This window comes from Alnus glutinosa, chromosome 4, assembly GCF_958979055.1.
Source record: "Alnus glutinosa chromosome 4, dhAlnGlut1.1, whole genome shotgun sequence".
Taxonomy (NCBI): Eukaryota; Viridiplantae; Streptophyta; class Magnoliopsida; order Fagales; family Betulaceae; genus Alnus; species Alnus glutinosa.
Window position 1 is genome coordinate 27,715,608 of NC_084889.1, and position 13,691 is coordinate 27,729,298.

General features: G+C 40.2%; 1 protein-coding gene across 2 annotated transcripts; it reads left to right on the forward strand.

Annotated features, from left to right (window-relative positions):
- The first annotated feature begins 908 nt into the window (after positions 1–908).
- LOC133866453 (uncharacterized) lies at positions 909–13,103 on the forward strand. 2 transcript variants are annotated; one of them, XM_062302986.1, is made up of 7 exons: positions 909–1,366; positions 2,409–2,543; positions 2,633–2,726; positions 3,329–3,423; positions 11,075–11,242; positions 12,519–12,717; positions 12,895–13,103. In XM_062302986.1, exons 1-6 carry the CDS (start codon positions 1,030–1,032, stop codon positions 12,677–12,679), a joined length of 990 nt encoding a protein of 329 aa, XP_062158970.1. In that variant the 5' UTR covers positions 909–1,029; the 3' UTR covers positions 12,680–12,717; positions 12,895–13,103. The 2 variants fall into 2 exon arrangements, with proteins under 2 accessions (XP_062158970.1, XP_062158969.1); XM_062302985.1 differs by lacking the exon at positions 12,895–13,103 and having other exon boundaries at positions 12,519–12,814.
- Positions 13,104–13,691: the final 588 nt, after the last annotated feature.

Here is a 13,691-nt window from a genome sequence, read left to right on the forward strand (position 1 = left end):
TAGATATATTAGATTAGTGAATGACTAATAGACTTTTTGTAGTAGAATAGGATCTTCTCCCTTATAGGTGAAATTGAGAGGAGTTATTTTATTGTTAAGATTTCATGTTGTTGTATTTAATAATAAAAATAATACGACATTCAAAAAATATAAGTAATGTAACATCATTTATACCATTTGAAGCCTTATTTATACCGTTAAATGCAATAATATTAAATATTAACAATCAAATAATATTATTAAGATTTAATATTATTGTATTTAACGATATAAATGATACGTGACTCAAAAAATTTAAATAATTTAACATCATTTATACAATTTGTAGCATTTTTTAATACTCTTTTTTTTCTCTATTATGGTGAGCCACTTTTTTAAAATTTTCACAGTAGCCTTACCATTTTAACTATTCACTATTCTATTTAAATAATATTTTTTCAGATTTCTTTACCCTTTCTCTATTTAATATTTTTATACAATAAGCTACCATACACATTATTCTTAAGATTAGATCATTGTTAAGAAATTCGCAGAAGTTTTTATTTGTTTCTTAACCAAATTCAAGAAAGAAAGAAAGAAAAGATAAATGAAAGAACCACAAAGTTTATGTTAGGGACAAAAAAAACTTTCATGTCCATGAAATAAGATCATCATCGTGTGAGAGAGATGGGAGATGAAAATGAGAGAAAAAAGGAAAAAAAATGTTGCTTATCATGTGAGAGATAAATAAGAAACAAAATTGGTGAGAGAGGTGAGAGAGTTGGTGAATGAATATTACTCATTAAAATTATTGAGTATTTTCATTCACCAAAACTTTTTGGTTAAAGTAGCGAGGTTGCTTAGAGTGATTTTTTAACATTTTCATCAAATTACCTATTTTAACGAGACTACTAAGAATGCTCTTAAGCGTAACACGAAGTCAACATCCAACCTGTGGTAACGAAATCACCACGCACCCCCAAAACCCCATTAAACCCTCGACGGAGATCTTAGCGAACCAATTTCTACACTCTCTGACTCTCCGACACCATGAGAAGAGCTTCCACTCTCGCGTCCTCCGTCCTCTCCCGAACTGTCGCCACCGCCCACGGAGGCGCCACCGTGAACCACCGGATCCTCCAGGCGGCGCTCTACGGAAGCAGCAGCAAGGGCGGCTCGTACACCCGCGGGCGGTGGTTCTCTTCCTTCTCTAGCTCTCCGGCGCGAGCAGTTTCTCTCGGTGTAGCAGGGGCCTTGATCTCGATCTCCACCGCCGTGTCACTCTCCAATGAGGTCCACGCGAAGGAGCCACCCCCGCCGGAGCTCGTTCCCAAGGAAGTCGTTCTTTACCAGTACGAAGCCTGCCCCTTTTGCAATAAAGTTAAAGGTAAATATCTCTTATTCTAATTTTCTTCTTGAATTCTTTGATAAAGTTGAAGATTATTGCATCCAAAATCTAATTTCCTCTTGCTACGAATTGGAAATCGAGGCTCTATGTGTTGGTTTTCTGTGTATGGAACTGCGTAAAGAGTCTGTTAGGAGTAGGATTGTTTTTTATGAATTGTGTTAAGAATAGGAAATTGCAATGGATGACTGGGAAAAAAGAAATTCTTTTTTGTCTGGAAAGACAGAAATTGAAATTGCTCGTTAATTGTCCGTTTTAGTTGGATTATACCGAGTTAGAAATGGGATTCTTAGTTCCTCCCTTAAAGGTCCAAAATGGTGGAAAACTTGATATTAGATAATGTGAAGGCACACACTTCTTTTTTGGTTTATTAAGTTTTCAAGAAGTTTTGATTTGGTCCATAAAATTATTTCCACTACTGCAATTAAGTTATTTTTGCTGCCGATTTGGCAACCTCTTCATGCTCGTCCTGCCCCTCTTCCTCTACATGGACTTCCGGTTGCCAAATCATTGACAATGGTGGAACTACATAAGCGTTTGCTTAATATGTTATATCTTTGGATAGTGTCCCATCATTGTTTGAATGGTTTTACTTATGTAAAAATTTTAAATTTACTCTCTTCTCGTCCCATTTATTGGGCTCTCTTGTATACTTCCCGTATATAAGGGTTGCGCCCTTCCGCACTTTCATTTAATTGATTTGCAATTACTTATAAAAAAAAAGTAAAAAATAAAAAATAAAATTAGGGACTTGATTGTGAACTTTTTAATGTTAGGGACCAAATTAGAGACCAAAATAGGTGTTTGCTCATTCTGTTATTTATTTTCTTTCGTTTCCTGTCTTTTCTCTGCTACCAAGTTAGTGGATTATCCTCGAGCAGCTTCATTTTCACCTTTTGTTTTTATCAGTTGAAGTAACACATTTAGTCAGTAATAGTTACTATTGTGCTGGTTACCTCTTGATGCGTTGTATTGTTTTGTATAAAGTTTCTTACAAGTTGGTGATATGTTTTTGCCATCTCAGCTTTTCTTGACTACTATGACATACCATACAAAGTTGTAGAGGTCAATCCAATTAGTAAGAAAGAAATTAAATGGTCTGACTATAAAAAGGTGCCGATATTGATGGTAGATGGGGAACAGCTGGTTGACTCCTCAGGTACTTGTCTTTGAATGATCATGGGCTTGTTTATACTTGTTGAGTTCCATTTTAAGTGTCCATTGAACTGATATGTGACATGTTTGCAGCTATTATTGACAAGTTGGGCCGTAAGATTCTTCCGGGAAGAAAGGCTGATTCAGACTTGGATGATGATGATAATGAAGAGAAAAAGTGGCGTAGGTAAATTTTTTTTTTTTCACTAGCTTATTTTGATGATCTATTATTTTTTTGCCTTGGCCAAGCAAATGCTCATGATCAAAGTACTTCTATGTGTTGCCAGAAGCAACTCTGGTTAGCAGTATTCTTTGAGAAGTTTGAAATTTCTGTAATAAACTTCACTTGTTAAGCAAACAAAGTTTTATACAAGGTATTGCAAGTTTATGCATAAAATGTTTGTTTTCATGTTTTAGAGTCCTCAAAAGTATGTTTCGTTCGCAAGAGTATCTGCAAATATACTTTAATGTTTATGTTTGCATGTACTGACATGTATATACATACTCATATATATTTATACATGTGTGTGTGCGTGTGTATATATAGTTATTTATAGTAAATAAAGTTATGTACCTTGATTGAAAACATTCTAAAATGATGCTCTCCTCCTTCTCCTGCTCTGATTTATCATTTCTAAGCTTCCACTTGAGTTGTGTGGCATAATTATGCTTTATTTGGCACAGTATTATCAACATTTATATTTGTGATCATGTTTTAGCAGGTATTACGCTTGCAACTATGGCTTTTGATAAATCCAGTGTGCTAATTTTTATGGCTTCATGATATAGGTGGGTTGACAATCACTTGGTGCATATGTTATCACCAAACATATATCGAAATACTTCTGAGGCACTTGAGTCCTTTGACTATATCACAAGCAATGGTAAGACTTGTGCTGTTTGTGTATAATTATTTAATTTTTAGAATTAATTTATCAAATTTTCTTTCTTAATTTAAACAAAAAAATAAGTGTTCTATATTTTTTTTACTTATAAATAAAATAGGCGTTCTATATATTTTCTATCAAATAGATGTGATGCTGAAATCCTCTTTCTTGAGAATGTTGTGGCATTGGATGTTGGCCATAAGCAGTGTTTCATGCTTTTCTTCGTTCCTTGAATATTTTGATTGTCTGAAATTTAGATTGTAATTCTTTAAGGAGATCTATTGTACATGTCCCATGTATTTAGTCTCTTGCTAAGACAACTAATGCATAATATCAAGTATGCTTCCCTGATATGAAGCATCAGAAAAAGAAATAGTGATAAAATTCCATATTTAGATTTATAGTCTGCTTGGCAACTGTTTATTTGTGCTCTTAGAAGGAACACCTTTAGAAGATCTGGGTAATAAGTAATAGTTGTTATTGTGTTGCTACTAATACTTTGTGAGTGGTGTGGTGGAAATGGAGAGGTGGTGTTGCGTGGAATCTAAGACGTTTGTGCTTTCGGTGATAGAAGGTGCTTCGGTGGTAAGAGTGGAGGAAAGGAGGAGGAGATGTACAGGGCTCGTACTGCTTGGTGCCCAGAGCAGTGGGTGGCTGTTTTCGACCCTGGAGAGTGTGCTGAGGTTTACAGGGAAGGATTTTGTAAGGTCTTTCAGGGAGGGGTCCAAGGTCTTCATCGTTAGGCGAGGAGGCAACATAGCTGGAAGATTCATCGAAGTAGCAGCCTATGCCTTGGGTGGTTTGAAAGGGATTATTTACATTCCTGAAGGTCGGAATGGGTGGGGATGGAGCAGATTCCTAGCAGAGCTGGGTAAGATCAGGGATTTCCTCTTAGAGTCAGCAGGGAAAGATTTGGTTCGGACTGGACCTCCGCCAGCGATGGAGCGGGTTAACGGAAATGGAGCCGTCACTGATGCTGCTACTGGTTCAAACGCCTCAGACAAAGCACCATCTTACGCAGAAGTTCTATGCACAGGTTCTCGCCGACCGGAGGAGGAAGGGTTGAAGCAGGTTCAGCCGGTGTACCATTTGGGTAAAGACCATCATGACCGTTACGCCTTCGACAATGTGCAGGGGGTAAGAAGATTTCCTAATTCGGAAGCAAAGTTCCCTGCTGTTTTCTGAGGCAAGTCAGACTACTCTATTGGTGAAACTAGCGATGGGTTTCAGATGTTTGGAGGGAAAGACACGTTACCCTCCCTGCTGCTCTGGCAAAGCCAGCTGGAGAAGTTGAAAACTGAGGTGGACCGAGCACTGAGTAGTGTGCGTGAAGGGTTATTGTTGGTTGGGCCGGGCTTCAAGCCCAATGGTGATAGGCGGAAGAGAAAGAAGAACAGGAAGAAGAAAAAGCAGAGGACTTGTTGGGTTCCGAAAACTAAGCCCAACCCAAGTGTTTCAACGGCCGATCTGGCTACGCCTCCAGCAACAGGACCGTTGTCAGCGATGGGTTCCGGTGGACAAGAGAGTGTTCCGGAGAGAGCGACGACTTCCGACGGGATCTGTCATCCACCTACGACGATCACGTCTTCGGAGATCACGCTCGCCGAGTCTGTCTCCAGGCCAGAGCGGGGGTCTCGACCTAATACCACAGTTGCGGATATGAGGGAAGAAAAGGAAGAAATGGGTATAGCCAGGAGTGTGGTTCAGTCTGTGGGATGCACAGAGGCTGACGGTGGTGTTTCTGCTCCTCTCGAAATCCAAGCACCGATAAGCAACACCAATCTGTTGGAGTTAGGTTCCGGGCTAGTCATCAACGTGGTGGACACCGTCATTTGCCCACCTCTGCTCTGCGCCGGAGGGCCGACTGTAGTCCCTGCCTCGGAAAGCTTAACCTCCCAGCCGGTTCCTAGTAATGGGTTTGAGCTACCCGTTTCTATGTTGGAGGTTGTTCCGGATGCCCCTGCCACAGTTCAGATGGATTCAGACTCAATGATGGTTGTCTGGGCTGGTCGGAGTTCGTTGGATCCTTTGGTTCCTTCGGGCTTTTATCCCTCGGTTTCAGAAGTTGACAATGCCTCTATTACCCTCTTCTCCCCCTCCGGTTTGGGGCCCACGAATGGAATGGAGCTTATTGAGCCCCCGGAGGAAGAGCCGGCTCCTTTGTGTTGCTGTCCGGGTGATAATATCAGGGGTTTTTCCGGTAAAAAATCTCCAATGGACTTCTTGAAGGCGATTCTGGAGTATAGCCAGTCGGTGGGGGTCACGTGCGATGGCTATGAAGGTCAGCTTTCAGCCGTGTTTGAGGCTATCCTTGCTGAAAATGACAAGAAGGAGACGGGTTCTTCTCTGAAAGCGGGCAACAAGTTCAATAGAGAACTTAATAGATTATCTTGTTCTATTAACTATGATGCGCGAAGCGGAAGCAGTTCTCAGAGTAGGTGTAAAGGGAGGGCGATTGGAGGTTTTTTATGAAGCCAAAAATTCTTTCGTGGAATGTCAGGGGCTTAAATGAGGGTAGCAAGCGGTTGAAAGTTAAAAACTTAATTAGACAATGGAAGGCAGACATTATTTGCTTGCAAGAAACCAAATTGGAGTTCATCTCCAACAGTTTAGTGAGGAGCCTTTGGGGACGTCACTTCGTTGATTGGTGTTACTTACCCTCCTGCGGGGCCTCTGGTGGTATCCTTATCATGTGGGATAGAAGGGTTGTTGAGAAATTAGATGTGTATGTGGGGGAGTTTGCTGTTGCTTGTTCTTTTAGGAGCGTTGCCGATGACTTTACTTGGGCCTTTGCGGGGGTATACGGTCCTAACCTTGATTCTTTAAGAAGCTCGCTCTGGGACGAGCTGGCTGGCCTTGCTTCTTGGTGGGAGATGCCTTGGTGTATTGGGGGTGATTTCAATGTCACTCGCTTTCCTTCTGAAAGGTCTAGGGAAGGTCGCCTCAACGCTGCTATGATGGAGTTCTCAGACTTTATTTTCGAGCAGGGCCTCATGGACTTTCCTCTCGCTGGAGGGACTTTCACGTGGTCCAATAATCAGGAGAACCCTTCTTGGTCTCGTATTGACAGATTTCTTGTCTCTCCAGATTGGGAGGTCAAGTTTCCAGGGTCTATTCAGAAAAGGCTTCCTAGATTGTGTTCTGATCATTTCCCTATCCTCCTGGATTGTGGTGGCATTCAATGGGGTTCCAGACCGTTCAAATTTGAGAATATGTGGTTGAAGGCTGAAGGGTTTGTGAATAGGGTCCGGCTTTGGTGGGAGTCTTATCGCTTCCAGGGTTCTCCTAGCTTCATCTTCACTCAAAAGCTTAAGGCCTTAAAGGCTGATCTCAAGAGATGGAATGAACAGGAGTTTGGCAATGTGGAGTTTCGCAAAAAAATGCACATGGAAGAGTTATGTACTCTTGATAGGTTGGAGGAACAACAAGGTTTATCTTCCGAAGAAAAGGAGAGGAAATGTGTGGTCATCAGAGACTTGGAGAACTCTATCTTGCAGGAAGAGATTAGTTGGAGACAGAAGTCTAGGGTTCTTTGGCTGAGAGAGGGTGATAAATGCACTAAATTTTTTCACCGAATTGCTAACTCGAATAGGAGGTCCAATTCCATAGAGTCGCTCTCTATCAATGGCTCTGTTTCTTCCGACCAGCAGGTTATCAGAGAGCATGTTGCTCAATTCTATGAGTCTCTCTTTACAGAACCTTTCCCATGGAGACCTAGTATGGATAATATTGCTTTCGACACCTTGGATGCAGCTGAGGCCTCTACTTTAGAACTTCCTTTCGAGGAGATGGAGGTCTTAGAGGTGGTGAAAAGCATGAATCGAGACAAGGCACCTGGTCCAGATGGGTTTTCTCTTGCGTTTTTCCAAGTCTGCTGGGATGTGATCAAGACAGATCTTATGAGGGTCTTCTGGGACTTTCACTCTCAAAGCAAGTTTGTCAAAAGTGTTAACGCCACTTTTATTGCCTTAATTCCGAAGAAGTCTGGGGCTGTGGATCTAAAGGACTTTCGTCCTATCAGTCTTGTAAGTGGTGTGTACAAGATCATTGCAAAAGTCCTTGCAAATAGACTTAAAAAGGTGGTGGAGAAGATTATAGCATCCCCTCAAAATGCTTTTGTGAAAGGTAGGCAAATTCTTGATTCTGTTCTTATTGCCAATGAGTGCTTGGATAGTCGAATCAAATCCGGCGAACCAGGGTTACTTTGTAAGCTGGATGTTGAGAAGGCCTACGATCACGTTAACTGGGATTTCTTATTGTATATGTTGAGAAGATGTGGCTTTGGGGAGAGATGGTGCTCCTGGATAGCGCACTGTATATCTACGGTGCGGTTCTCTGTGCTGGTGAATGGCTCCCCAACCGGTTTTTTCAGTAGCTCTCGTGGCCTTAGACAGGGTGACCCACTGTCACCACTATTGTTCGTCATTGTGATGGAGGCTCTTAGTAAGTTTTTCTTTGCTACTGTCCAAAAGGGCTACCTTTCAGGGTTTTCTGTGGGTTCTGGCAACAGCGAAGCTATTAACATTTCTCACCTATTGTTCGCAGACGATACTTTAGTCTTTTGTGGGGCTAGTTCTGATCATCTTCATTATCTTCGTATGCTTCTTATTTCTTTTGAAGCTGTGTCAGGATTGAAGATTAATCTGGCCAAATCTGTTATGGTTCCTGTGGGTGAGGTGGATAATATGAACGGTCTAGCTAACATATTAGGCTGTGGAGTTTCCTCTCTTCCTATAAAGTATCTTGGTCTTCCGTTGGGAGCTCCTTTCAAGGCTAAGTCTTGTTGGGATGAAGTTGTAGGGAAGATTGAGAGGCGGTTGGCTAGCTGGAAGCGGTTGTATTTGTCGAAGGGGGGTAGGGTTACCCTTATAAAGAGTACTCTCTCCAACCTTCCTACATATTTTCTCTCTCTTTTCCCTATTCCATCCAGTGTTGCTAGTCGCATTGAGAAGCTGCATCGAGACTTTTTGTGGGGTGGCATAGGTGACGAATTCAAATACCACTTGGTTAGTTGGTCCAAGGTTTGTCATCCTATTTCTGAAGGTGGTTTGGGCATACGAAACTTGAGAACTTTCAACAAGGCGCTTTTAGGGAAGTGGTTGTGGCGTTATGCTTATGAGAGAGAAACTCTGTGGAAATCCGTGGTGGATGCAAAGTATGGCTCTACTAGGGCTGGTTGGTGTTCCTTAGATCCCCTTGGGTCTCACGGTGTGGGGATTTGGAAGAACATTAGGAAGGGGTGGAGCTTGTTTTGTAGCTATACCAGACTTATCTTGGGCAATGGGTCGAGGATACGTTTTTGGGATGATGTATGGTGTGGAGAGATGTCCCTCAAGGAAGCTTTTCCAGTTCTGTATGATATAGCTTGTGTCAAGGATACTTTGGTAGAAGACCATTTGGTAGTGGTAAGTGGTTCCTATCAGTGGGATGTCAGATTTTTCCGTGATGTTCACGATTGGGAGGTGGACGTTATGGCTTCCTTTTTCTCCTTACTGTATTCATCCAAGATGGCTCAAGATGGGGGGGACCGGCTTTGGTGGTCCCTCTCTCGCAAAGAGTCTTTTGATGTTAGATCATTCTATAAGGCTCTTGCCTGCAAAGAAGCTTCTTTATTCCCCTGGAAAAGTATTTGGCGGACCAAGGCCCCATTGAAAGTGGCCTTCTTCGCTTGGACGGCAGCGTTAGGGAAAATCCTCACCTTGGACAATCTCAGAAAGAAGCGTGTCATTGTGATTGATAGATGCTGCATGTGTAAAATGACCGGGGAGACTGTGGATCATCTTCTTCTTCATTGCGAGGTTGCACGCGCTCTTTGGTATGTCATCCTTAGCCGTTTCGGTCTGTATTGGGTGATGCCTTTTCGGGTGATAGACTTATTTGCCTGTTGGTGGTCGGGGGGACGGTCCCGAAGTGCGGTCGTGTGGAAAATGGCTCCTTGTTGTCTTATGTGGTGCTTGTGGACGGAACGCAACGATAGACAGTTTGAGGACAAAGAAAGAACCATAGAGGAGCTCATTTCCTTTTTTCTTCATTCTTTGTACTCCTGGACGGCTGCGTATCTAGCACCTCTAGAGATCAGTTTTAACGATTTCCTTGTATTGCTTTCTTCTTCTTCTTAATTGTCTTTCTTGTATACCCCCTGTATACTTGATTGCGCTTTGCGTTTTTCTAATAAAATTCTCTACTTACTTATCAAAAAAAAATCCTAGCCTTATTTGTCATAAAAACATCTGAGGGTGGAGGAGGAGCTTTCTAGGTATGTGCAGTACTCCTTTAGTTAATGGTACATTATCATGTTTGTGTCGAATAAGATATGGTTGTGGATTATATAGTAGTCTGTTTTTTCTGGTGAGTTACATATCGTTCAGTGGGGATTTTGAGCCGACAACCCCACCCTCCATCCCATTCTTATTAGGGAAATGCCGTTGAGCTAGAGCTTATTGGCAACTGAATAGAAGTCTCCCCTTTTAAAAAATGACAAAAAGGTAGCAGTTCTTTTGGTTTACTACCACAAAAGGCAGAAGAAGTGTAAAAGAAGTAATAGTCAACTCCGCTAGCACTGAATCCCCAGTAAGCAATCTTCTAGGGTTCAACACCTATGTCAAGACTTAGTTGGCTTCTAGAAGGGTTTTTGTTGAGCGGTTGTTTCCAAAATCAGTCTCTTATCAGTGGAAATGTGTATTAGGGCAGTTGTGTGATTGGGATTCATGATTTGAGTTTGTTAATACATCACTTTCAATTGTCTGTGCTGACCTCTAATCCCGTCCAGCACTATAGCTGTAAGTTGAGGTGTAGCAGGTTTTTGAAAATGGACAAGAGCTTGATTGCAGAGGCAGTGTTTGTCATTCAGTGCCCCGCCTGTCTCTTCTGGTGAGATGACAAATTTGGTCGGTCCTTCTTTGGAGTTGGTGGATAGTGAAGAGGAGGACAGAGATTTCTGGGGTGTGGAAGACGGAGAATGCTGGGGTGGGGATGGGGAAGAAGGAGATTTTCCTTACCCTTCGGGTGATTCCCCCTGCCACCTGTTTGGATTGGGATTTGACAGGGGAGCCGTGTGAGGGGATTGATGTCACCTTAGAGGCTAACCCCCCAGAAGGTAAAGGGTAGAAGGGAGCTTCTAAATTTAGAATGGTCCATCAACTACGATGCTTAATATATTATTACTTATAAAAAAAAATTGTCAAGCTTTCTGGATCCTCATTATCACCATAAGATGTGAGGCTTTTTGCCTATCATTTGTTGTAGTGGTAGAAATAGATTTTGTACTAATGATATTCATGGTTTGGGGAAAGAATTGCATATATGGCGTTTATGGGTTAGGTTGAAGGTCCTGCATTTGTGTCTATGTTTGCTCAAACATGTTCAGAGCTTTGGCTTGTTATGTCTTTCTAGACTCCTGTTTGATTGTATGCTATGTGTTTGGTTCATCTGGTCTGTACTTTTCTAGTGTTAATTCGAAATCACAGATCTCTCTCTCCATCACCCCCTGTGGGGAGGGACCATTTAATGTATTCTATCATCTGCATACGTTTCTAATTTTTTAACCAGTTTTTCTTCTGCTCTTACATCCTCCAGTGAATGAACAGCTTGAGCTTTAGATTTTAGCTGATAGTCATGATTCTTATATGCTTGTTTCCTATTATTGTAGGTAATTTTAGCTTTACAGAAAAAATTACAGTGAAATATGCTGGAGCTGCTGCTATGTATTTTGTGTCCAAGAAACTGAAGAAGAAGTATAACATCACCGATGAACGTGCAGCGCTGTATGAAGCTGCAGAAACATGGGTTGAGGCCCTAAATGGCCGTGAGTTCCTTGGTATGCATTCAAGTGTCATATACACAACTTTTTTTACGAGCACATTAGCATGCATTACATAATTTTCATTATTTAATCAATTGATGTTCATGCATTGCATTCAGATTTTTTCTGTCTTCTTCTTCTTTTTATTTTTTATTTATTATTATTGGCTTGATAATTAACACATGCCCAGTGGATATCAACACACGACTTCACCCTTGATCCCCCCTCCCCCCACCACCCACCCAATCTTTAGTGGAGAGGAGCTGACACTTGAATGATATTGTCATAGTAAATATTCTCCTAACATGATTAAGGGAGCGGTACTATGAGAGTCTGAAAAAAGTATGTATATCATTCTTGATATACATACTTTATGTGAACATGCTCAAGGGTATTACCCTATCCAAGTCGCTCCAAAAACCCTAAAGTGGGATCCATACAGGGTAGTGACCTTTATATAACGGAAGATATAATACTTGAGAGTGGAGACTAGTTTCTTGATAAGTGAAACAAATTGGTTCATTGAAAACATAGAAAGGAGTACAACCCTATTCCATGGTGTTATACAAGGGAAACACCACAAAAATAAAACAAATATAGAAGGTAAAATTTTATCTCCTAAAATTCAAACATGTTAAGAAATCTAGCACAGTGAAGCAGCATCTGTTAGCACCCACCAAATTATAGATGTTTAAAAACTGTATTTCCAAAACTGATGATTCACAAACCTTTTCGACCATTTCTCTCCACCCAAATGCATTACATAAGATAAACGAATTTTCTTCCAATTCTTGCTACTTCCATGCCCAACGAAAAGCTCTACCCAACTTGCCAACTACCCCGAAAAAATAAAACACAAACAGCCAAACAATCAGAGTTTCAGGCATTGCCCCTTGTTTTCACCCTGTTTGATTAGTTCCTTGAACTTGTGGCCTTTCTGACACAATCACTTAAATTCTTTAAATTACTTAAGTAATAGTTTAATTTAATGGAGCGAAACATGGATTTTTTTTTGTATGTTTGGCAAAGTTTTGAAAAGCATTTCTTAATTTTCAAACACTAAAAAACACTTCTCAACAACATTTATCCAAATAGGTTTTTAGACGTGACACTCCACTAACACACTTTTCGAAAACAATTCATCAAATACTTTATTTCGAACAAATAGGTTGGATACAGCAGCAGATGTGCCTACTTCTAGTCTTGTATTATGAGATAGGCGTGTGGAATTCTTTCTCTTTTCCTCATCATGATCATATTGTTCATTCGTTCTTGTTTCTCATTGTGTCAGGGGGCTCCAAGCCTAATTTAGCTGACCTTGCTGTCTATGGGGTGTTAAGACCCATCCGTTACCTGAGGTCTGGTACAGATATGGTGGAGCACACTCGCATTGGCGATTGGTACACAAGAATGGAGAGTGCTGTGGGAGAGCCATCGCGGATTAAAGCTTAAACTGTTGGATAATTGCTGTTCTCTGCCTTTCTGAGTTTGTACGTTTTCTCAATACATATCCAATACAGGAAAACAACCGAATTTTTTTACAATAATTATTCTTTGTCCTTTGCAATTAGAGGGGCTTTTTTGTTATGTGGGAAATGGTTCTTATAAGCCAAATTTTGCTCTTACAATTGATTATTTGGAAACTGAACTGATAGTCATTACTGTAGGAATGTTCTTAAGCAATAAGAACAATAAAAGAATCGTGGATTGTGATATTCAAGGAGAGTTTCAGTTATTTCAGTTTATCCAATAGTATATGGACTACTATTGTAGATGATAATTGTTAGGTTTGGATTGTAATTATTTATTTGTTTTTGATATGTCTTACTACAAACAAGCAAGACTTGAGATTTGAGATTCCATGAGAGAAAATTTTATGACACGACAACGCATGGGTTGTTTAATATATATATATATATATATATATATATTGGGTGAATGAATGATAAATCATGAGTAAATGTGCAATTTGAAATCAATCTTTCACTTTTTAAAAATTAACTTTCACAACATAATTTTTTTTTTTTTTTTTTTTTTGTGAATTTGAAAGAGGTCTTTCTGTGTGTTTTCGGTCCAATTTACTTGCGTCTATTAATGTCACATTAGCATTATTGCCAAATTCACTTTAAAATAATATTTTTAATAAAATTAAAAAAGTTAAAAAAAATTCAAAAAGAAAAGTCATTGCCGACACAATCTTGGGCAAAAATGCTAGTGTAGCATTAATAGACGTCTTGAAATTGGACGAAAAACACACGGAGGGATCTCTTTTAAATTCGGGAAATAATTAAGCAGTGAAAGTTAATTTTTCAAAAGTGAGATTGATTTCAAATTGCGCATTTATTCATGGATTTATCTTAGTTAGGCTTGAATTAACTAGGATAATGTTCGGCATTTAGATGAATCCATGGATTCTTCAAATATTCAATTTGAAGTATCGATCCAATTCAAAAACAATTTATGT

Bases quoted from the DNA above. Each gene is read 5' to 3' on its own strand.
- LOC133866453 (XM_062302986.1), top strand. From the start codon at position 1,030: ATGAGAAGAGCTTCCACTCTCGCGTCCTCCGTCCTCTCCCGAACTGTC. The intron at 2,544-2,632 runs GTACTTGTCTTT...ACATGTTTGCAG, and splicing joins ACAGCTGGTTGACTCCTCAG to CTATTATTGACAAGTTGGGC. The intron at 2,727-3,328 runs GTAAATTTTTTT...TTCATGATATAG, and splicing joins GAAGAGAAAAAGTGGCGTAG to GTGGGTTGACAATCACTTGG.